This window comes from Emys orbicularis, chromosome 8, assembly GCF_028017835.1.
Source record: "Emys orbicularis isolate rEmyOrb1 chromosome 8, rEmyOrb1.hap1, whole genome shotgun sequence".
In the NCBI taxonomy this organism is placed as follows: domain Eukaryota; kingdom Metazoa; phylum Chordata; order Testudines; family Emydidae; genus Emys; species Emys orbicularis.
Window position 1 is genome coordinate 10,275,121 of NC_088690.1, and position 22,171 is coordinate 10,297,291.

Genomic DNA, 22,171 nt, shown 5'->3' on the forward strand with positions numbered 1-22,171 from the left:
TTTTGCTTATGTTTATGGTAATCTAGATCATGCTTCAGCCTGCTACCAACTATTTGAAACAGGAGCTGACTCACTGGTACAAGGAGAAGCCCACACAGAGCCACATGAGAAATCCCAGGGCCTGTCCACAATCAAGAAGGAGAGATTGAATCAAAAAGGGTGAAAGTTTTCACATACAAGATGACTGTTCACCAAGTGTCTTTACAAAAGCATGCAGCTCATAGAATTGTAAGATTGGAAGGGACCTCAAGAGGTCATCTAGTCCAGTCCTCTGCGCTCATGGCAGGACTAAGTATTATCTAGCGGTCCAGCGGTTCTCAAACTTTAGCAACCTGAGGACCCCCATTTTGAATTAAAATATTTCACAGACCCAAGCCCCCTGCTCAGCCCCAAGCCCTGTCCCCAACTCCACCCCTTTCCCCAAGGCACCATCCCTGCCCCACCTCTTTCCACCCCTGCTCCCCCCCGCCCCTCCTCTTCCCCACCTCTTTCTGCCCCCCACCGCATGCCCCTCCCTACTCCTCCCCCGCCCTCCCAGTGCCTCCTGCACACCGGGGAACAGCTGTTCTGCAGCATGCAGGAGGCGTGGGGGGGGAGGAGTTGATCAGCAGGGCCGGTGGCCCCAGACATGATTCCGCCCCCTCCCCTGAGCATGCCCCGTCCCCGCTCCTCCCCCTCTCCCCCAGCAGGAATTAACCATATCCTGCACTGGGACAATAGACCTCCAGGAAAATACCTTTGATCCCTTCCTGCAGACCTACCCAAGACCCTATGAGTATGGCTGGTGAGTCTGCCACTACCAAACCTCCTTCCCCCACCCCACACTTTCCGAGTACGTGCCAGGCCAGTTATTCTTGGGCATCTACTTAGGAGAATTTAGATATGTCATTGAAGTTAATAGTTGCCATTAAAAGCATAGAGAAAAGAATGGCTACATAATCATATGCGCTCTCTTTTAAACTGGGTTCCATGCAGGAACAGAATAAGGGATGTCAGGATGCTGTGATTACAGTATCTATTAAATTAGATAAATTCTCAACCGCCTTATTAAATTAACTCAATATCAACTACAAATAGCGCTTCTAAGCACTATTGCAATCCAATAAATAAATAATAATAATCTCAATATTATACTTTGAACTGTTGCTTCTTATCTTTCTTGTATTTTCCAAACATCATGTCACTGTCCTCAATTTTAAAATATTTACAATTTTTTTTTTATTTTTTAAAAAGACCAAGAAAAAAACCCTTGAGCAGCAGTAACGTCAGCTCTAGTGATAAAACCCCCCCCTGCAATACTCACATTTCAAAGAATGTTAGAATGGTGGGGTGGGGAATCAGATTCCGGCTGTAATGTATCAGCCACATTTATTACAATCCTATCAAATGAGTGATATTTACCTTGCTTCCAGAAAACCCAACAAACTCCAGTAATCGTAGAATCCGTGTTGGGAACATGGACAATGTCTGTGGAAAGAAACATAAATAAGCTGAGCAGTGATTGGAATTGGTATTCTCCTCTCTCTCAACCCCAGGATGTCTGATATGACCTTTCCAAACCCCAAAGGCAATCAATAAAATCATTAAAAGCCTAATTATGTACCCCCAAGTCTTCTTGTGTAGATGTATATGCCTCTCAGCTATTTGTTGTATCTCATGTATCCTCAAGGATTAAACAGAACTGTATCAGCCTCAGTATCATAGTAAATATGTAATCCCCTGTTTCCTAGGTAAAACTAACAGCAACTCCGGATAACACTGGTTGCTGCATTTTGCAGCGCTTTAATGATTATTTCGATGGGAACTACAGAAATTAAATGTCTGCCAGATCCATCAAGCAGGATACTCGCTATCTATGTGTTACATGGATCAGTTTTTGGAGTCCACTACACTGTTCCAAGAAACAGGTCCTTGTGTCAGAACAAACCAACCAACCACGAATCTGATCGTACAGACACTTACTACTGGGTATAGTTCTTATTACTCTAAGTAATCTCATTGAACTCAGGATTAGGCCACCAGTTTGTAAAACAGGAAAACTGATACTACCCCTATATTAAAGTACTGTATACAAAAGGAACACATTTGACATGGATTCAGTTCTTGTTATGCAACTGCCTGTATAGTAAATACTAACTCCTACAACTAAACAATGAAATGTTTACAGTAGCATTTGAACCAAGTGGAGTGTAAATCAATGAGATTTTCAAATATTTACATAATGTTGCTTTTGCTGTTAACAATTGAAAGGCAAGTTTAAAACAGTCAGTGCTAAAAAAAATAAAAATTATCCCCCTTTTTTTTTTAAAAAGAGAAGGAACTATGCTTCTGGGGAAAAAAGTGACAGAGAACATCTGAGCTGCATTTATAAAATATCAAATAAATTGGGGTCCCAGTATTATGATAGCCAGTAAGGCAGTATTAATAGTAATAACCACCATTTTAGTTTGCATTCTTTCTTCTTATTGTTTTAATGGGAGTCATGCCTATGCATTATGGGAGGGAGAGACACTAAAAGAACACACTAAAGGAGATGCTGCGGAAATACTCAGCTATACTTTTTTAAGAAGTATGAGAACAATTCATGCATAATCAGATTGCGTCTGCTGTGACTTGGTTTCTAACTGTTGATAGTCACAGTTTATGTAAAGCTTTTCTGAGCACGGGGCTGAACACACGCAGAATCAAAATCAGACTTGCGCACAAACTATCTGGTACTCCTGCTTCTGGCCAGTTTAGAAATCAGCTTCTCATCCCAAAGCATCTGGGGAGCAGTACAGCATTGCTATGTATTCCTGTCCTTAAATTGTTCCTCCATTAAGTGCCACCTGGTCATGTTGCTGCATACGATCCTGCCATCTAGTTGGTAGCCAGCCTCTAGGACTGACTGACCTTTGCTGCTTTTGCATTATTTTCCTTGGCATTCTATCATCTGTTTCCCTTCTGCAGTGTCCCCACCATTGTAATCTTTTAGATTATAGTCAAACCCTTTGATCTCAGATCCTTCTCTCCTTCTAACTTCATTTGTCTATGGCCTGGTCCACACTACCCCCCCACTTCGGACTAAGGTACGCAAATTCAGCTACGTTAATAACGTAGCTGAATTCGAAGTACCTTAGTCCGAACTTACCGCGGGTCCAGACGCTGCAGGCAGGCTCCCCCGTCGATGCCGCGTACTCCTCTCGCTGAGCTGGAGTACCGGCGTCGACGGCGAGCACTTCCGGGATCGATTTATCGCGTCTAGACAAGACGCGATAAATCGATCCCAGAACATCGATTGCCTGCCGTCGGACCCGGAGGTAAGTGTAGACGTACCCTTAAAATAAACTCCCCTTTACACCTGCCAGCTTTCAAAGAACTCTCTCTCTACTGTCTCCTGCCTTCTGATGTCTGTTACCCCAATCCAGAAGTGTTGCACCAAATATTATGGAATAACATGCTATGAATTAACTGAATCTAGCAGGAAAGAAATTCTGATTTCAACCCTGGGCAGACAGGGCTCGCTAAGCCTCTTTAGGCAAGTCTGTCTAGGAGAAGGAACATTCTGATTTCAAATCTGAGCAGTGGACTAGGGTGAAAGCGCTGATGCTTCTTCCTACCATGCCAGCAGGCTATGGCATTCCCAGGAGCTGGATAGGGTGGACTGGCCTAACAAGCCATTACATCCAAATCTTACTTGTTACTGTTTAAAAATACCACCAGTAAAAGCATCCTCTCTCTCACAGCATACTGGTACTTTCACTTCTGATGTGGGATGAAACCAAGACATAGAAAAGTGCACAAAAATAATCAGACACCTGCATACCAACCTCCCCTCACTGCCTACCTCCGCCCCTCCAAAGAAGTCAATTTAAGCTTATGAACTTTACAAATTGTTCAGATTAGGTTCTGGTTAGTTCTTATTTTAGTCAAACTGATTTGCCATCCCTGGCTGGGAGAAGTGGCAGTGACTGGGGATGGTGCCTTTTGCCTGCAGGATTCCATATCAAAGGCAGTGTACTTCAGTTCAATCACAGAGGGGTCTCAGACACATCTTCTGTAAGCTTTAGGTATTGTAAACATGCAGGGAGCTGTCAGGTGAAGACTGAACTGCGATCAGCTCTTTCCACAGTCGAACTACTAATCACAGCTCAGGTTACTCAAGTGGCCCAGCATGCTACTTTGTCCTGACCACAGTAAGTACTAACACAGGCCCAAATCCTACAATGAACGTTGTACGGGCAGACGCTTGCACTCATGCAGAGACTCCTTGAAGTCAGCAGAGCTCCATGCAAATGCAGAGGAGTGCTTGCACACAGTGAACTCTAGGATCATGGCCATAGCAGTTCCTCTCTATTTCTCTTTTACGTGTAGTATGTTCACCCTTGATCTTTCTTAATCATGTTAGTATCTGCAGATGCTGTAAACCAGCAGAGGGCCGGACGCGGCAAATACTCGCACACTTCTAACTTCAAATGTGAGCAGTTCCATTAAACTCAGTAGAACGCAGGTGTTTAATTTAAGCATGTCTGTAAGTGTTTACAGCAGTGGGGCCTTAGTGAAGCCTTCTTTTACATACCAGGTTGAAAGCTCCAACACCAAGCTTTACGCCTCCTTCAAAGTGGAGATAGTTCTTTCCTTTAACATAGTTTGGAGACTGTATAAGACTGTCCAGTTCCCTAACAATACAGAATACATGGATGACCGGGTAAATATTTAGCCCAATTCAGTACGAAAGCTGACCAGTCATTTTGAAATATAACAATTATAGTCATAACTCTGAAGTCTCATCTAATCTAGATAGATGAAAGTAGCCAGAAGCTATTGTTAACCATGGAAGTGGTAAAAGGTCTCATTTCCTTTTTCTATTCATTAGTACAGTAGAGAACAGTTTCTTTCCACATGTGCAAAACTTTAACAAACCAGGCATGTAAGCAAGCATGCCATGACTGAACATGTGAAGGGCAAATTCTTTACCATGCAAACAACAGGAAATATACCGGGATTTATGTGTACATGAACTAAAGGAGAACATCTCTTGTATTTGCAAAAATGGAGAGAGATGCCAGCTTGGTAGACTTACATGGTCATCTTTCGAATGATGGACCTATGAACTTGCACTCTCTACTGTCATGAGTGCTTTAAAAAGGAGAATTCTATATCCCTTTAACATTTCTAGGAGAGCTGTCTGCACTATTGTGTGGCAGGATGATGCAGCATGTTACAGAGGACACACTGAGCTCTGTGAGTGACTTTGCTTTTGTTCTTATTTGCCTGGCTGTTTTTTCCATAATCTAAATAAAGTTATTCAGGCGGAAAACATAAGGCAGCATGTGCATAGAACAGTACAGAGGAAACAAGTTGTCTGACAAGTTGAAAGCTACTCAAGATGTTTTTGTTTGATTGGTTTTAGGACTGAGGGAGGAGGTTTGACATAAACAGCATCTGCATGTGGATGTGGCTCACTTGCTAGCCACCAATCAGTATGAAATCCATGTTCTCTAGGAGTGAACTGAGGGGGACCACGTATCCCAATCTGCATGGGTTGAAAATTACTCATGCTCCTAGATTTTGAAGATTGTGTAAGCTATAATAACTATGTGCCTAAGTAAATAAATAACAACAATGCTAATTCTGAGAGACACCCCCTCCCACCAGAGTCTTTTTACTGCAGATGGGCATCTGGTATGATAATAATACAGTAATTCAGGCCTACTTACCTATATGTCTGATAACTGTTCCTGACTTTGATGCCTCCTTTGATAAAGCTAACCATGTTCTCATCCTGGTGGAAGGGAAACACATTAGCACTGAGCAATTTAAAATGCATTTGCTTTCTGGAAATTAATAGATGTGAGTAAAACAATTTAAGATGAATCAGACAGGATGAGTCTCTATGGAGCAGTAAATGGCTAAGACTTAGGATTTCTTTTCTAATTTTTGTTTTTACAGTCCTAAAATATCATTTTTTTCATGCTTTCTGTGTTTAGTTGCTTTAACTCTGAGCTGTGGATCTTTAGTCCACATTAATGACCACAGGAATAGAGCCATATTGTCCCTTGTTGCTGTTAGCAAAAAGTGGCACCTATAGTACAGACAGCTGTGGCTGTTTTAAAAGAATGCAACGAGCTTTGAATCATTTGTCCTTCAGCACGGTTAAGATTCAGACATTCCCTGGCTCAGCACCAGCTACAAACAGCTGACTGCCTGCACCAGATCCTGCAGGATGCAATTTGGGTTCATGAAAAACACAAGGTAGGTTGGATGTGCTCTCTTTTTGCTACTGAGTGTTAATGTGTTAATGGTAAGTGTGTAGCACAGCCATAAAAAGCAATGTAACAAATGCTCAGATATTGCATTACAAAATATAAGAAACATGGAATCTGCAAGATAAAATATGTAGGGGCCCTTGAGTTAAGAATTATGACTCAACAGATGAGAAACCGCTTGATAATTTTCTGTTAGTAGCTTCTTTCCTCATTCATCGCTAATGGGTAATGCCCCCCACCTGTGGGATACGGAGGCAAGCCAATGTTGCTGCAGGCTCCAGGACTAAGCCCTGCCCTTCAACTCAGGCCAGCAAAAGAGTGCTTCAAAAAGCTGAAGAAACACTCCAGGAATCCAATATTAGCATCAGGACAACAGCTTGATAGAATATATGAATTACATTTATGTTTAAGTCTCCCTTTAGAGAAAAAAATCAATTTGTTACCAACTGTATTCCAGTCATTTACCAGATTACCCGGGTGGTCTGAATGAGGGGAGAAGCTGCTAACAGGAAGAAAATTATCAGGCAAGAAATTTTTCATTCTGCTGCACAGCTTCTCTCCACATTCATCATTAATGGAAAATAACGAGCAGTGAATCAAAGAAGTGGTGGGGGAGGATAAGCAGAGTTGTAATTATTATAGCAGAATACTAGTCAGGAATGGAAATTATCTCCCTTGCCCCACCTTTAAAAGCAAGAATTTTGTAATTTAAAAGGAGCCAATCCAGTAGGGAACCTTTCTACCAAAGGATGTGTCTGCACAGGAATGGAAACTTATTTTGCAAAACTTCCTCAGATGAAGCTCATGCACTTTGGGGGATTCCTACTCCATAAATAGCTTTCCAGATGCCTATTATGCCAACTGCTGCGGGATTTTAATATCTTGTCTGCTGCAACTTTGAGGTCTGAAGGCAGTGAATTTTGGAGGGAATGAGATGAACTCTGTGTGTGTCCTCAATATACTTGAGATATATCTTTAGAATGCTAGGAATGCCCATTTATGTCTCAACCTTCCAAAGGATTGGAATAAAAAGGTGGGAGAGCTATTTCCCAGGAACCGTGGAAAGAAGAATTTACATCGAACTGAAAAGTTTCTGGAGCTATAGCATTTTTTTCATGACAATAGCAGTGTGGCTCTTGTATAGATAGAGAAACTAATTCAAAAACCTGCTTTTCAGAGGCAATAGTGATTGGAAAAGCCAGACACAGGCTTGTCTAATCTGTCGTCCTGATTAATCTTGACATCTGATGCTCAGGTGGGGAGTCCGACGTGCCTTTCTAAAGAATGTTGCTAGGGCTGGTTCCCGCTTTTCTACTGTGCTTGGTTGTGTAGGACTCCCATCAACCATTCTGGAGAAACTCTAGTGTAGCCGATATCAACAGAATTTTATAGTTGTCTTGCTCGGCTCATCTCCGGTGAGACCTCAGCTGGAGTACTGAATCTAATTCTGGGTGCCACACTTTAGAAAAGATGTGGACAAATTTGAGAGAGTCCAGAGGAGAGCAACAACAATGATACAAGGTTTAGAAAACCTGACCTATGAGGAAAGGTTAATAAACTAGACATGTTTAGTCCTGAGAAAAGAAGACTGAGCGGGGACCTGGTAATAGTTTTCAAATATATTAAGGGCTGTTACAAAGAGGACAGCAATCAATTATTCTCCATATCCAGTGAAAATAGGACTGTAGGGGTAGGTAAGCTCTGGAATATTCTTCCAAGGGAGACTGTAGAATCCCCTTCATCGGAGGTTTTGAAATACAGGTTGGACAAACACCTGTCAGGGATGGTCTAGTTTTACTTGGTCCTGCCTCAGCACAGGGGGCTTGACTTGATGACCTTTCGAGGTCCCTTCCATCCCTACAGTTCTATGATTATTATTTGTATTATGGCAACATCTGGACCTGGGCCCCATTGTGCTGGGCACTGTACAAAAAAAAAAAAAAAAAAAGTCTGTTTCCCAAAATGCTTTCTGTTTCCCTTCACACCAGAAATGTAATGTGACCAGATCAAGGAGTGAAATTTCCTTGTTGAGTTCTCTCTGGATATCAAAATTTCTCAATGAGGCTAATGGAAAATCCCCGCTGAATTACACTTTCTCTTCCAATGCCTAGGCTGTAACTGTAGGTGGTCCAGGTCTGGATGAAGGAGTCCCTGCTTAAAGAGGCCTGGTGTTTTCTGCAGGTGCAATGGAGGTTCCGGGGCTGTCTATCAAGTTCAGAGTGCCTTTGGGTCATTGGAGGACTATGGGGAGACCCTTTCCCTCTTTTCTGTATCCTTTATGCAACCTGTCTTGAAAGGTAGCAGATTCTTCTCTGTGGCAATGGAAATAATATCCTGGGCAGAGGAGCTTTGACCCCTGGCTACTCCTTATTTTTGAAAGGGATATAGACACTGATGCTTCAATCATAAACAAACATTTACATGGGAGGTAGCAGGAAACTTCCCCTATGAGCACCATAATTGTCCACAATGTGGTTTCTTGCACCCTCTTTTGAAACAGCTGGTTCTGGCCACAATTATAGATGAGATACTGGACTAAATGGACCACTGGTCTGAACTATGCAGTCATGTGTATATGTTTTCATTCTGACAACTCTGTCAGTGGTGTATCTAAGTGAATTAAATGAATGTGGATTCTAAATTTTTGACAATTTGTCATCCATATATGCACTCCACCTTGAGAGGCTTGCTTGAGCATGTTGGTTGTACTTACCTGCCCACAAATGGACTTTTGAAGGTGATCTTAGAAGGACATCTAATTTTGTATTGTACCCGGTAAATGGTTCCATGTCCTTAAAGAAATATCTGGAGGGTGCATTTTGAAAAATCTCATTCAGAGATGAAGCCAGTACTTATCTCCTACAGGTAGGATTGCTGGTGCCAATTGGCTAGAGATGACCACTGCCAGGAAATGAATGATACAATGATGTTTTGGATCTTTGCAAATCTTTACCATGGTAGGAAAATTATGGCCAGAGCCAAGTAGTTTTGACCCATGGGTGAGCAATTCTCTGCATTGGGTTCAAAAAGTTCTTCTCGATTTTTGAGCCACCGGTGGGTATGTATCCTTTCCAGCAGCTGGCATATTATGAATTGGTCCATTTCTCTCGACAGGGTACCAATTGGCACGTTGCCCATGAATGGGTATGAAGCCTTCCACAGGGGAGTAGAGATTTCAGGAGGCGGTCAAGGCCCTACAGGTCTCTCCAACTCAAAGCTCATGTTCTGGCAGCACAAGGGTCAGTGGGTATACCAGGCCCACTGAGGCTCTGAGAAGCTGCCTATAACAACTCACACACTTGACTCTGTGTTTGCTGCTGCAGTGAAGGGCAGAGGGAGCTCACTTCAGAGGTGCTGTGCCAGAGAAACCAGAGGGTGAGAGCGTCTATACTCCAGAGATTCTTCACCTCCGGAGAGGGAAAGAGGAGCTAGATGCTGAAATGAAGTCACTACCGCACAAAAATAAATAGAAATTAAAGTTAGAAAACAAAATGGCTAGAAGAAACTGAACTGCCAACTTGGTCTGCTCCTGGGGGCAGAAAATCTGGTAGCCTGCGCTGAAGGGCAGGGCTTAGTCCCAGAGCCTCCATCAACAACACTGAACCACCTGCAAATTCCACACTGAGGGGCATTATCCATTAGCGATGGATGAGAGAGAAGCTGTGCAGTATAAATGAGAGTGTCACTCCTGGTATGATGATATGTCCCCAGAGAGTTTAATCCAAATCATGGTGCAGCAAATGCTTACAGAACAATGTGACCCTGTTTACTTTTGTTCCATAGAGCAAATGTTTATTTCCATCATTCAACTGGAGGGTTCCACAGGGCATCATACATACTAGTTTAAAGGCTGCTTTCTGTTTAGTGGCTGGGGGAAGGTTTCAGAAACAGGACATTTACTTCAGTTTCAGCCCAGAAATTCAGAAAGGTCACAGAAAGGTCATTGCTAAGAATGAAAAGAATCAATGCTACAAGAGATGCCTGAATATCAATCTCCTAGGGAAACCCTGAGGCGGATTTGAGAAAGCAGTTGCTGAGTGGCATCCATGCTCTATGTATTTCACCTGAATTCAGTAGATAGAATATTGTATCATAGAAAGAAACAAATGCTATGAACCAAAAGCCTTTGAACTGTCAATACAGTAAAATCTGTGTTATCCGGCACTTTAGCAACTGGAAAGCTCTAGAAACCGGCATTTCTGATATCTCCCAATACAAATCTTCATAGGGTTGCCAGGTGTCCGGTTTTCAACCGGAACACCTGGTTGAAAAGGGACCCTGGTGGCTCCAGTCAGCACCGCACACCGGGCCATTAAAAGTCCAGTTGGCACGGGGCCGGCAGGCTCCCTACCTGGCTCTTCGTGGCTCCCCAGAAGCGATGACATGTCCCTGCTGCTCCTAGGTGGAGGAATGGCCACGGGACTCCATGCGCTGCCCCTGCCCTGAGTGCTGGCTCCGCAGCTCACATTGGCTGGGAACCACAGCCAATGGGAGCTGCAGGGGCGGCGCCTGTGGACAGAGGCAGCGCGCAGAACCGCCTGGCCGCATATCCACCTAGGAGCAGCAGGGACATGTCGCCGCTTTCAGGGAGCTGCCCAAGGTGAGCGCCGCCCACATCTGGCACCCTGAAACCCCTCCCACGCCCCAACTCCCTGCCCCGAGCCCTGGTCTGCACCCAAACTCTCTCCCAGAGCTACACCCCATGCCCCAACTCCCAGCCCTGAGCCCCCTCCCGCACCCAAACTCCCTCCCCTCCATTGGTAAGTACAACTCTTAGTTAACCAGAATTTTTGGCTAACTGGCAGCCCCTATCTCCCCAACATACCGGATAACAAAGCTTTCACTGTAGTTTGTACTTCCTGGGAAAAGGGCAAAGTGGCTTTTTACAGTGTTTTGGTAATCTTCATTAAGCATCTAAAGTAACCACTTTAAAAACTCTTAGTAAGTATAAGAGGTAAAGCACCTTCATTTAATTTTTAAAACTAGTTCTTGCCTCCATGAAAAATTAAAAAGCTAAAACAGAAAATGAATGATGTCTTATGCATCCCAGCCTAAGCAACGCTGTACAGACATGTTGTGAGAAGAGGGAGCACATGAACAGGGCCTTCTTTATGCGTAGGAGGCAGAAGTTATGCCCTTTCTCTTATGCATGAATGGTTTTAAAAAGAAACATACCAGTTAAGGCCAACATCGCTGCCGTAAATGTCCCGTTCCTAAGATACTAAGAACACTACCAGCACTATGTAGTGCCTTTCAGCCACAGATATCAAATCAGTTTACAAAGCTGGTAAATTTGATTATCTCCTCTTCACAGATGGGGAGGCAGAGAGGTTAAGTGACTTGTCCACCGCACCATGAGATGCAACTGAGGGCTTGTCTACACTGACACTTTACAGCGCTGCAACTTTCTCGCTCAGGGGTGTGAAAAAACATGCCCCTGAGCACAGCAAGTTTCAGCGCTGTCAAGTGCCAGTGTCAACAGTGCACTAGCGCTGGGAGCTGCGCCTCTCAGGGAGGCTTTTTTTAGAGCGCTAGAAGAGCTCTCTCCTAGCGCTCTGCTGTGACTACACAAGCCACGTTAAAGCGCTGCCATGGCAGCGCTTTAGCATTGCCAGTGTAGACTAGCCCGGAGTCAGGAACAGAAATTAAGAATTGCAACTCTCATTCACCTGCTTTAACCACAGACTGAAGTTCAGCTGACAGCTGCTGATGTTAGCTCCTGGGGCAAGCCCAGCTTTTATACTCTAAACAGAAGACACCAGAAGCTACACAGAGAAAGAGAGAGGCAACACTTTTTCTCCCATAACACAATTCAGCACTGACTAGTAACAATCAGTGGAACGTCCAGGGGCGACAGCCCTTCAAGAACAACAACAACGAACAACCTTGTTAATGTAGATTCATTACTTTGGGTACGTCCAGACTACCCGCTGAATTGGCGGGTAGTAATCAATCTATCGGGGATCGATATATCACGTCTCATCTAGATGCAATATATCGATCCCCGAACACGCTCCCGTCAACTCCAGAACTCCACCAGGGCGAGCGGCGGTAGCGGAGTCGACGGGGGAGCTGCGGCCGTCGATCCCGCGCTGTGAGGACCCGAGTTAAGTCGAAATAAGATACGTCGACTTCAGCTACGCTATTCCCGTAGCTGAAGTTGCGTATCTTACATCGACACCCCCCTCCCCGCCCCAGTGTAGACCAGCCCTTTGATTACTCATTGGATTTTGGGAGAAGCAGAGGAACAAGTTCCTCTGCATGCTACAACTCCAATGACCTTTGTTTCTCTTCCATGCTATCCCACCCCCATTCATACACTTGCCACGCTTACTGAAGTGACCTTCCACCCAGCCGAAGAATGTGATGACAACTCCTTTCCAAGTACATCAACATCACTCCTAAGTCATGCAGAGGGGGTGCTAGAGAGAGCTGCAAAGTGTTCCCCCCCCACACAGACTGCAGCTGCCTCCACCGCACTCTGAGACCAAGAAGTAAGGCCCACGTCTTAGGCAACTAATTCCTACTAATTTCAATGGACGTTAGGTGCCTAAATACCCTGGAGTGGGGGTTCTCAAACTGGGGGTCGGGACCCCTCAGGGGGTCGGGAGGTTATTACGGGGCGGGGTGTCGCGAGCGGTCAGCCTCCACCCCAAACCCCGCTTTGCCTCCTGCATTTATAATGGTGTTATAAATTAAAAACACTTGTTTATGTATTTAAGGGGGGGGGTGGCACTCAGAGGCTTGCTGTGTGAACGGGGTCACCAGTACAATAGTTTGAGAACCACTGGAGGATGTGGGCCCAGAGACTTGGTCCAGTAGACTTGGCCTGGGTCACTTGCATGGGTGGATGAAAATGTGCACTTTAATGTCCCACATAAAGATTTCCATCTGTGTACAATTGATTTCCAAAACCTCCTGTTCCCCTCCTGCTTTCATGAAACAGCCATAACGGGTGGTACTGTACCTGCAGGAATGTGAGAGCCGCTCTCTGAAGCAAGCATTCAGCATAGCAAATTTCTGCATGAATTTCCTCTAGTGTGAAAGGGTGGGGGTGGGAGAGGGAAAAGACACAGTCAGACAACAGATTCATTAAAGTAGTAGTATTATACCCCCAAATAGGAAAACAGAATACAATAAATGCAAAGGGTGAGAAAACCTCAAAAAGAAAATCTGATCAGACTTTGTTTCTTCCAGGTTGTTGAATTCACCCCAAGTGATAGTGACACAAAATTGTTACCGAGTGGCTGCTCGGTGGGGGTCTCAGCCCAGATCTTGGCAGAGCGGGGTCTAGAATGCAATGATCATCACCAGAAATTGTAGCAGTCTCCGCAGAGAAATAATGATGAAGGCTCTATTCCACAAAGCAAGTACTTAATTTTAAGCATATAAATCATCCCATCCCTATCCACCGAGGCATGTAAACTAAAGTGCTATACTGCACAGAGATGGGATAAGTCACATACTGAAGGTCAAGCATGTATTTAAGTGCTTTGCTGAACGGGGACCCAAATGGGCATGGAGACCAGTGTATTGTCTCACTCTAGAAGAGTTACCTCCAAGCCAAGGAGAGGCACTTTGGCAAGATGGCACAAGCAAGCTTGGGTTTGGAATAGGTCCCAAATGAGGAGAGATTAAAGAGGCTAGGACTTTTCAGCTTGGAAAAGAGGAGACTAAGGGGGGGATATGATAGAGGTATATAAAATCATGAGTGGTGTGGAGAAAGTGAATAAGGAAAAGTTATTTACTTGTTCCCATAATATAAGAACTAGGGGCCATCAAATGAAATTAATGGGCAGCAGGTTTAAAAACAAAAAAAAGGAAGTTCTTCTTCACACAGCGCACAGTCAACCTGTGGAACTCCTTGCCTGAGGAGGTTGTGAAGGCTAGGACTAGAACAGGGTTTAAAAGAGAACTAGATAAATTCATTGAGGTTAAGTCCATTAATGGCTATTAGCTAGGATGGGTAAGGAATGGTGTCCCTAGCCTCTGTTTGTCAGAGGGTGGAGATGGATGGCAGGAGAGAGATCACTTGATCATTACCTGTTAGGTTCACTCCCTCTGGGACACCTGGCATTGGTCACTGTCGGTAGACAGGATACTGGGCTGGATGGACCTTTGGTCTGACCCAGTATGACCATTCTTATGCTTTGTCCCACCTGAATTCTAATCCTGGTTCTGACACTCCTGTACTGAATAGGGAATATGTATGATTTATGAATTCTGTATGAGATTATGAACCCTGTGTGCCTATGTCAGGCTGCACACTCCATTCTGAATATGCAGCCTTTTGCCTTCTCTATGCTGTTTGCCTCCATGTTGGGTTGAAAATTCCAAAGGCTGGTAGCAAAAGGACAACAATAGAGGATACCCAATCATTGGAAATCTATTCACATTAGACAAAAGAATGATCCCCTGCCCAGGAAAACTAGTTTAGCAGGGGGCAAGTCACTTTGGCATCAAAGTCATCAGACAGGAGTTTGGGCTCATGTGGGGAACTGGCAAAGGTGTCACCTGACACAGGGCACTGAAGGTTTTTAAAAGGGTAGAGGCTAGTCTGCTTAGCGGCCAGACATGTTCTCCAGTTCATGCGGGAGCGACCACTCACCCATGTAACAGCCGGCAGGAGGCAGGGGACACCCTCCCTGCCTGCCTTCCTAGAACCACGGCTCCCAAGGGAAGGGTGAAATAGAAAGTGAGGGATATTGCAGTTTCAGATGTTTATTATTTTGTGTGATCTATACTTGCCCGTGCTTTACATGATTTTGGGGGGAGGGGGGGGGTTAGCTCAGTGGTTTGAGCATTGGCCTGCTAAATCCAGGGTTGTGAGTTCAATCCTTGAGGGGGCCATTTAGGGATCTGGGGCAAAAAAAATAGTTGGGGATTGGTCCTGCTTTGAGCAGGGGGTTGGACTAGACGACCTCCTGAGGTCCCTCCCAACCCTGATATTCTATAAAGGATAAGGTTAGACTTGGCAAAGTACGGGTGTTGAGTGCTTCACAACCACTGCGTGCCTCTCAGAGGCTTAGCGAGCGCCCTCCGTACCCTCCGACCGGAGGGGGCCCCGCAAGGAAGGGGGCCCCTAAAAGTGGCAAAATAAATACCACATTCCAGTTTCTGCATTGTAAGAGGCCCCGCCCGGACATATGTTCGGAGGGGGCCACGTTCTTTGTTGCTACGGCCCTGGTGCCTCTAATGGAATTAAACTATAAATGAGAAGCTTCACATCTCTGGGGAGTAGTTCTGGGGGAGGGTGTGTTTAAGTCTTGGGGAGTGAGATGGGTCAGCACTGAACTCAGAGGGGCTAAGCAGCTGGACAGCAGGTTCCGACACTCAGAGGTGGTGCCAGATAGAAGATCAGCACCCTGAAAGTGTGCCTAGGAACTCAGAGTGGGGCAGTGGCCAGGCTCCAGGAGATCCAGCACAGCAGAGGTTTGGATTCCCCTCCCAGCAGTCCTAGCGGGTGGCCAGGAAGGGGCACTCACTAGAATCTGAGACAACCAGTCTTCGATTGATCATTTTGTTTCTGTGCCTCCACTTCCCCCTCTGTATAATGAGGATAACAACATCAACTTACCTCACGGGGGGTGTTGTGAGAAGTAGTTAATGTTAATACAGTGCTTTGAGAACAAAGTGCTATAACTGCTACACTGCTAAACACTATTGCTGTTTGATGATGCTGCAACCTCACATGGGCCAGCAAGATAGAGGCTGCAAACATATCATATCCTCTGCCCTTTTCTCCCTGGGCCACAGGAGGCAAGACATTTCATTTGGGGGTGGAGTGGGGTGTGTGTGAAAGGACAAAGAAAAAGGAGCCGGGGAAGAGATGTGTGAACCACTCCTCGGCACTTCCCTCTATTCAGGGAAGTCGTCCTGAGCACCAACTTCCAGGGGCACCAGATCAACAGATGGAGGGGGCGGGAAGGGGCCACATCACTCAGCAATTTTGTTTTGGGGGATTTCTTTTGTTTTGTTCCCCCCCCCCCCCCCCCACAACTCAGCTACTTGTGGGGCAGCCAAAAACATTTTCCGTTCTGAGATGCAAAGCACATAGGTCAACCCTGCATCAATCAACAGATTAGTAGGGTGGCATTAACGGAGGTCTTGAGGGAAGAGCTTTATTTTGTGCTCCTCCCACATCAGGCTGGAGGCTATAATGATGCACAACAGCAACTGGACAGAGGATGGTCACACAAGATAAAAACAACTGTGGCTCCAGAATGAACATGTGGGTTGTGCCCACTTTAAGCTCTTGAACCAACCCCCTAGCAAATAGAATTAATACAAAGAAAGAAAGAAAATACCACATCTGAATGCTGGGTAACTGGATCTTATACAAGAAGGGCCCAAAGATCTGAAATGCTGGTTTAGTTTTTGGAAATGGATCACTGAATACTACAATCTTACTTTAATTGAATGCATGGTCCAACACACATAGCTCTATACAACACAAGCCACATGTTAAATGTAGTCCAACCCAAGGCTGAGTCTCCTTACTGTATTTCCTTCAGAGATCACGTTCAGCTTGTTTTATGCAGTATTACAGTTTTGACAACTCTTTAGATTTATTTATGAGTCCTGTGATATTTGGTGCAGGGATTTTAAGCCCAGGCTCCTGGAGTCATGTGGGAATGTCAGGGTTTTTTTGTTTCTTTTTCATTAAGTTTCTAGCTCTCGTGCTTATAGAGAAAAGTCTGAAAACTTGATCTGAGTGCACTCTAAAGGCTCAGACATCAGAAGACAAATAAGAATCCCAATATTAATATTTAGTAAATTTCATTATTTTTATGCCCATCTCATGATTTTTTGATACTTAACTCATGATTTTTACACATGTAGGCAATACTGTAATTACTTTCCACCTCCCATCCTTAAGAGTTGATTCCTCTGATAGTCATGAGATCCTGTTCAGCAAATTATTAAACTATTTTGCGAGGGTCTGTCTACACTGACTGAAATACACACACACACACACACTCTTGTTTCCATGACCAAATACAATCTGGGGGTACGTCTATACTTACCCGCTGGTTCGGCGTCAAGCAATCGATCTTCTGGGATCGATTTATCGCGTCTTGTCTAGACGCGATAAATCGATCCCGGAAGTGCTCGCCGTCGACGCCGGTAATCCTGCTCCACGAGAGGAGTAGGCGGAGTCGACGGGGGAGCCTGCCTGCCGCGTGTGGACCCGCGGTAAGTACCTTTAAGTTCAAACTAAGATACTTCGACTTCAGCTACGTTATTCACGTAGCTGAAGTTGCGTATCTTAGTTCGAACTGGGGGCTTAGTGTGGACCAGCCCTAAGTGACGGACAAGATCATGAGACAAAAATAATTTAGTATGATTTCCCTCCTAGATGTTGCGCAATAGTGCTAAGCTTTTTAATCACATGACCCTATCTCATTTAGTCCAATTGTGCGTCATGCCCTTGATGAGTTATTATAGTGTACTGTGTATGCACACATTCAGTGTTTATTATCAAGGAAATGGCCGTTTTTTAATAAAGAGAGATCTAATAGAGCATTACATAACCATTTAAATTCAATTACACAGTTACATGGACTGAGTTGCCCAGATGCAAACAAAGCTAGAACTGGAACATTGCTACGTGGAATTGGAATTACACTGTGTAATGAAGCTGATGTCAGAAAACCAGCGCCTAGTGGGATTAGCAAATTTCAGATTTTATACATTTTCAATAAATGCATTCATAGGAGCAAATGGCCTCTCCTGGTCCCAAAAGAGCAGAAACCCTGCCCATCACTAAACCGCTCCAAGACTCGTCCTGCACTATGCACAAGTGCATAAAAGAAAAGATTGTCTTTGCAGCATGTCTGGAGGTTAACAGGCTCAAGCAGAAGATTTGAGGATCCCTCTCAATTAAATCAAGGCTGTTTCAGTTTGAGAGTCTCCACTGATTCCCACTTTGGCAATATCACACAGAGAGGGGCAATTTCTCCCAAAGGTGACACCCAACAGCTTGAATTCCACCCAAAAGTCTACAGGCATCCAGTGGTAAGTGTCTGAAAAGATCCCAAACAACACCCACCATCACCATTGAATCTGTAAAGTTAGCCCTGCATATTCCCATCAGTGAAAGGCACAGAAAAAAAAATACCATTACATGAGCCAGATGGAACCTTACCTTCAGTAAAGTGTTCGAGATTTTGTCTATGCACAAGGTTGTTAAAGGAATCAGCTACAGTCGATTTCTTCCTAAACCTAATGGGAAAGAAAAACAAGTCTGGTCATTCTGAACAAGAAGGGGAATCGTTGAAAAACTATACCATTTAGCTGGCTTTCCATACTGCCACAAACACACCTCCACTCCAGCTTGCATCCACCAACTGTTATCTCACCTTTTATTTTAAATTGCGCCAGAAATGCGGAGCCATGAAACAGAACAGGTAGAAAATGCTGCTAATGATCAGTCTCCCAGAGCATTCTGAGCTCCCTCTGCTGCTAGTCTTCTTATTATTTACTTTGCCTCAGTCTTTAATGAGGCTGAGGAGCTTAGGGATATTGGCAGGATGACAAATGGGAATGAGGATATGGAGGTAGATACACCTCTACCCCGATATAATGCTGTCCTCGGGAGCCAAAAAAATCTTACTGCGTTATAGGTGAAACCGTGTTATATTGAACTTGCTTTGATCCGCCGGAGTGCGCAGCCCCGCCCCCCCTGGAGCACTGCTTTACCGCGTTATATCCGAATTCATGTTATATCGGGTCGCGTTATAGCGGGGTAGAGGTGTATTACCACATCGGAGGTAGAAGCCAAACTCGAACAGCTTAATGGGACTAAATCGGGGGGCCCAGATAATCTTCATCCAAGAATATTAAAGGAACTGGCACATGAAATTGCAAGCCCATTAGCAAGAATTTTTAATGAATCTGTAAACTCAGGGGTTGTACCGTATGACTGGAGAATAGTTCCTATCTTTAAGAAAGGACAAAAAAGTGATCCGGGTAACTACAGGCCTGTTAGTTTGATATCTGTAGTATGCAAGGTCTTGGAAAAAAAGGAGAAAGTAGTTAAGGACATTGAGGTCAATGGTAATTGGGACAAAATACAACATGGTTTTACAAAAGGCAGATCATGCCAAACCAACCTGATCACCTTCTTTGAGAAGGTAACAGATTTTTTAGATTAGTGGATTTAATTTACTTTGATTTCAGTAAGGCATTTGATACGGTTCCACATGGGGAATTATTAGTTAAATTGGAAAAGATGGGAAACAATATGAAAATTGAAAGGTGGATAAGGAACTGATTAAAGGGGAGACTACAATGTGTCATACTGAAAGGTGAACTGTCAGGCTGGAGGGAGGTTACTAGTGGAGTTCCTCAGGGATCGGTTTTGGGACCAATCTTATTTAATCTTTTTATTCCTGAACTTGGCACAAAAAGTGGGAGTGTGCTAATAAAGTCTGTGGATGACCCAAAGCTGGGAGGTATTCCCATACAGAGAAGACCGGGATATCATACAGGAAGATCTGGATGACCTTGTAAACTGGAGTAATAGTAATAGGATGAAATGTAATAGTGAAAAGTGTAAGATCATGCATTTAGGGATTAATAACCAGAATTTTTGTTATAAGCTGGGGACTCATCAGTTGGAAGTAACAGAGGAGGAGAAGGACCTCGGAGTATTGGTTGATCACAGGATGACTATGAGTCGCCAATGTGATATGGCCGTGAAAAAAGCTAATGCGGTCTTGGGATGCATCAGGCGAGGTATTTCCAGTAGAGATAAGGAGGTGTTAGTACCGTTATACAAGGCACTGGTGAGACCTCATCTGGAATACTGTGTGCACTTCTGGTATCCCATGTTTAAGAAGGATGAATTCAAACTGGAACAGATACAGAGAAGGGCTATTAGGATGATCTGAGAAATGGAAAACCTGTCTTATGAAAGGAGACAAAGAGCTCAGCTTGTTTAGCCTAACCAAAAGAAGGCTAAGGGGAGATATGATTGCTCTCTATAAATATATCAGAGGGATAAATACCAGGGAGGGAGAGGAATTATTTAAGCTCAGTACCAATGTGGACACAAGAACAAATGGATATAAACTGGCCAGACGAAGGTTTCTAACCATCAGAGGAGTGAAGTTCTGAAACAGCCTTCCAAGGGGAGCACTGGGGGCAAAAGACATATCTGGCTTCAAGACTAAGCTTGACAAGTTTATGAAGGGGATGGTATGATGGGATAACCTAATTAATTGACCTTTGACTATTAGCGGTAAATATGCCCAATGGCTTGTGATGGGATGTTAGATGGGGTGGGATCTGAGTTACTACAGATAATTCTTTCCTGGGTGTCTGGCTGGGTGAGTCTTGCCCACATGCTCAGGGTTTAGCTGATCACCATATTTGGGGTCGGGAAGGAATTTTCCTCTAGGGAAGATTGGCAGAGGCCCTGGGGGGTTTTCGCCTTCCTCTGCAGCGTGGGTCACGGGCCACTTGCTGGAGGATTCTCTGCACCTTGAAGTCTTTAAACCATGATTTGAGGACTTCAATGGCTCAGAAATAGGTTAGGGGTTTGTTGCGGGAGTGGGTGGGTGAGATTCTGTGGCCTGCATTGTGCAGGAGGTCAGACTAGACAATCATAATGGTCCCTTTTGACCTTAAAGTCTATGACTCTACGATGTGTAGCCACACATTACTTTCACACATATGTAACATACCTCAAAGCAAACTTGGATGACAATGAAAATTTCAGCACTAAACATCTGCTAAAATAGGACAGATTCCGACTCGCATTGAAGATCTCCTCATTCTGTGACTAGTCCTATTGACTTCAGTGGGACTATACATGGAGTAGATACATCTACTGTGGAGTACTGTATTGCTGCCCATCACTGTGATGTCAGAGAGAGCCTTCTATGTAAAATGGATTAGGTACTTTTCTGTTGCCACAGGACTTGATGGGGTCCATTCCTTAAGCATGGAATGCTGTCCTTGGGATAGGGGCTTTTTGCTTGGTTGTTTGTGTGTAGCGAAAGGAGAGCTGTTGAGTGTTGTTCTGATTATGGTGGAACTACTATCAAACAGGAAGGTTTTGCAGTGTTCTCTAAAAGCAATCAGACTCTAGATTCATCCACTCTGGAAATGCATTCTGCAGCTTGAGCCCTTCAATTAAAAAGGCTTTTCTCCAACTCTTATGTGATTCAGTCTGGGCTTTGTGACTTGTGTGGTCTCAGAGAAGTGCAACTGTCATGGCAATTCATAGACGGAGATATGAATCAGCTAACATGGGCCAGCCACGGGTGTTTAACTGTAGTGTAGACATACCCTAACGCAACTGAGATCTGATTAATTGATCTGGTTAGTCGTGAAGTGCTACTCATGGTGAGTAAGGATATCAGAATTTGTCTCTATTGAAGCCAACACAACCAAGAAGATTGTCCTCAAAATAAAGAGCCTCAATTCCCTAAGAGAACCCCTCAGGGAAAACGTGCGCTAACAGACGCCTTGCAGCATGCCCGAATTTCAATAGAAGCTGAGAGTGCTGAAGACTTTGCAGAATTATGCCCAGGGGCAGTGGTGAGCTGGAGCTGGTTCGCAAGAACCGGTTGTTAAATTTAGAAGTTGGTGTAGAACCGGTTCCTAAGGGGGCGGGCAGGTGAGCAAACTCCGGCCCGCGGAACCCTCCTGCCCGGCCCGCCTGAGCTCCCAGCTGGAGAGGCTCCCTCGGCCCCTCCCCCACTTCCCCGCCCCCTCGCAGAGCCCCAGTGCACCACGCTGCCGCTTTCAGTGGCATGGTAAGGGGGTGGGGCTGTGAGCTCCAGCGGCCGCGCGGCATCCTTACACAGCAGCATGATAAGGGGGCCGGGTCTGGGAGGAGGGGCTGGATAAGGGGCAGGGAGCGGTTGGAGGGGGCGGAGGTTCTGGAGGGGCGGTCAGGGGACGGGGAACGG

General features: G+C 44.8%; 1 protein-coding gene across 2 annotated transcripts in view; it reads right to left on the reverse strand.

The window, feature by feature from the left end:
• TTC39A (tetratricopeptide repeat domain 39A) overlaps positions 1-22,171 on the reverse strand; it is a 66,325-nt gene that overhangs the window by 27,076 nt on the left and 17,078 nt on the right. For both annotated transcript variants that reach the window (XM_065409104.1, XM_065409105.1), the window contains 5 exons: positions 18,397-18,473; positions 13,216-13,283; positions 5,700-5,764; positions 4,559-4,658; positions 1,402-1,467 (listed from right to left, as the gene is read on the reverse strand). In XM_065409104.1, coding sequence (XP_065265176.1) covers positions 1,402-1,467; positions 4,559-4,658; positions 5,700-5,764; positions 13,216-13,283; positions 18,397-18,473 — 376 coding nt within the window. The remainder of the gene's footprint in view (positions 1-1,401; positions 1,468-4,558; positions 4,659-5,699; positions 5,765-13,215; positions 13,284-18,396; positions 18,474-22,171) is intronic.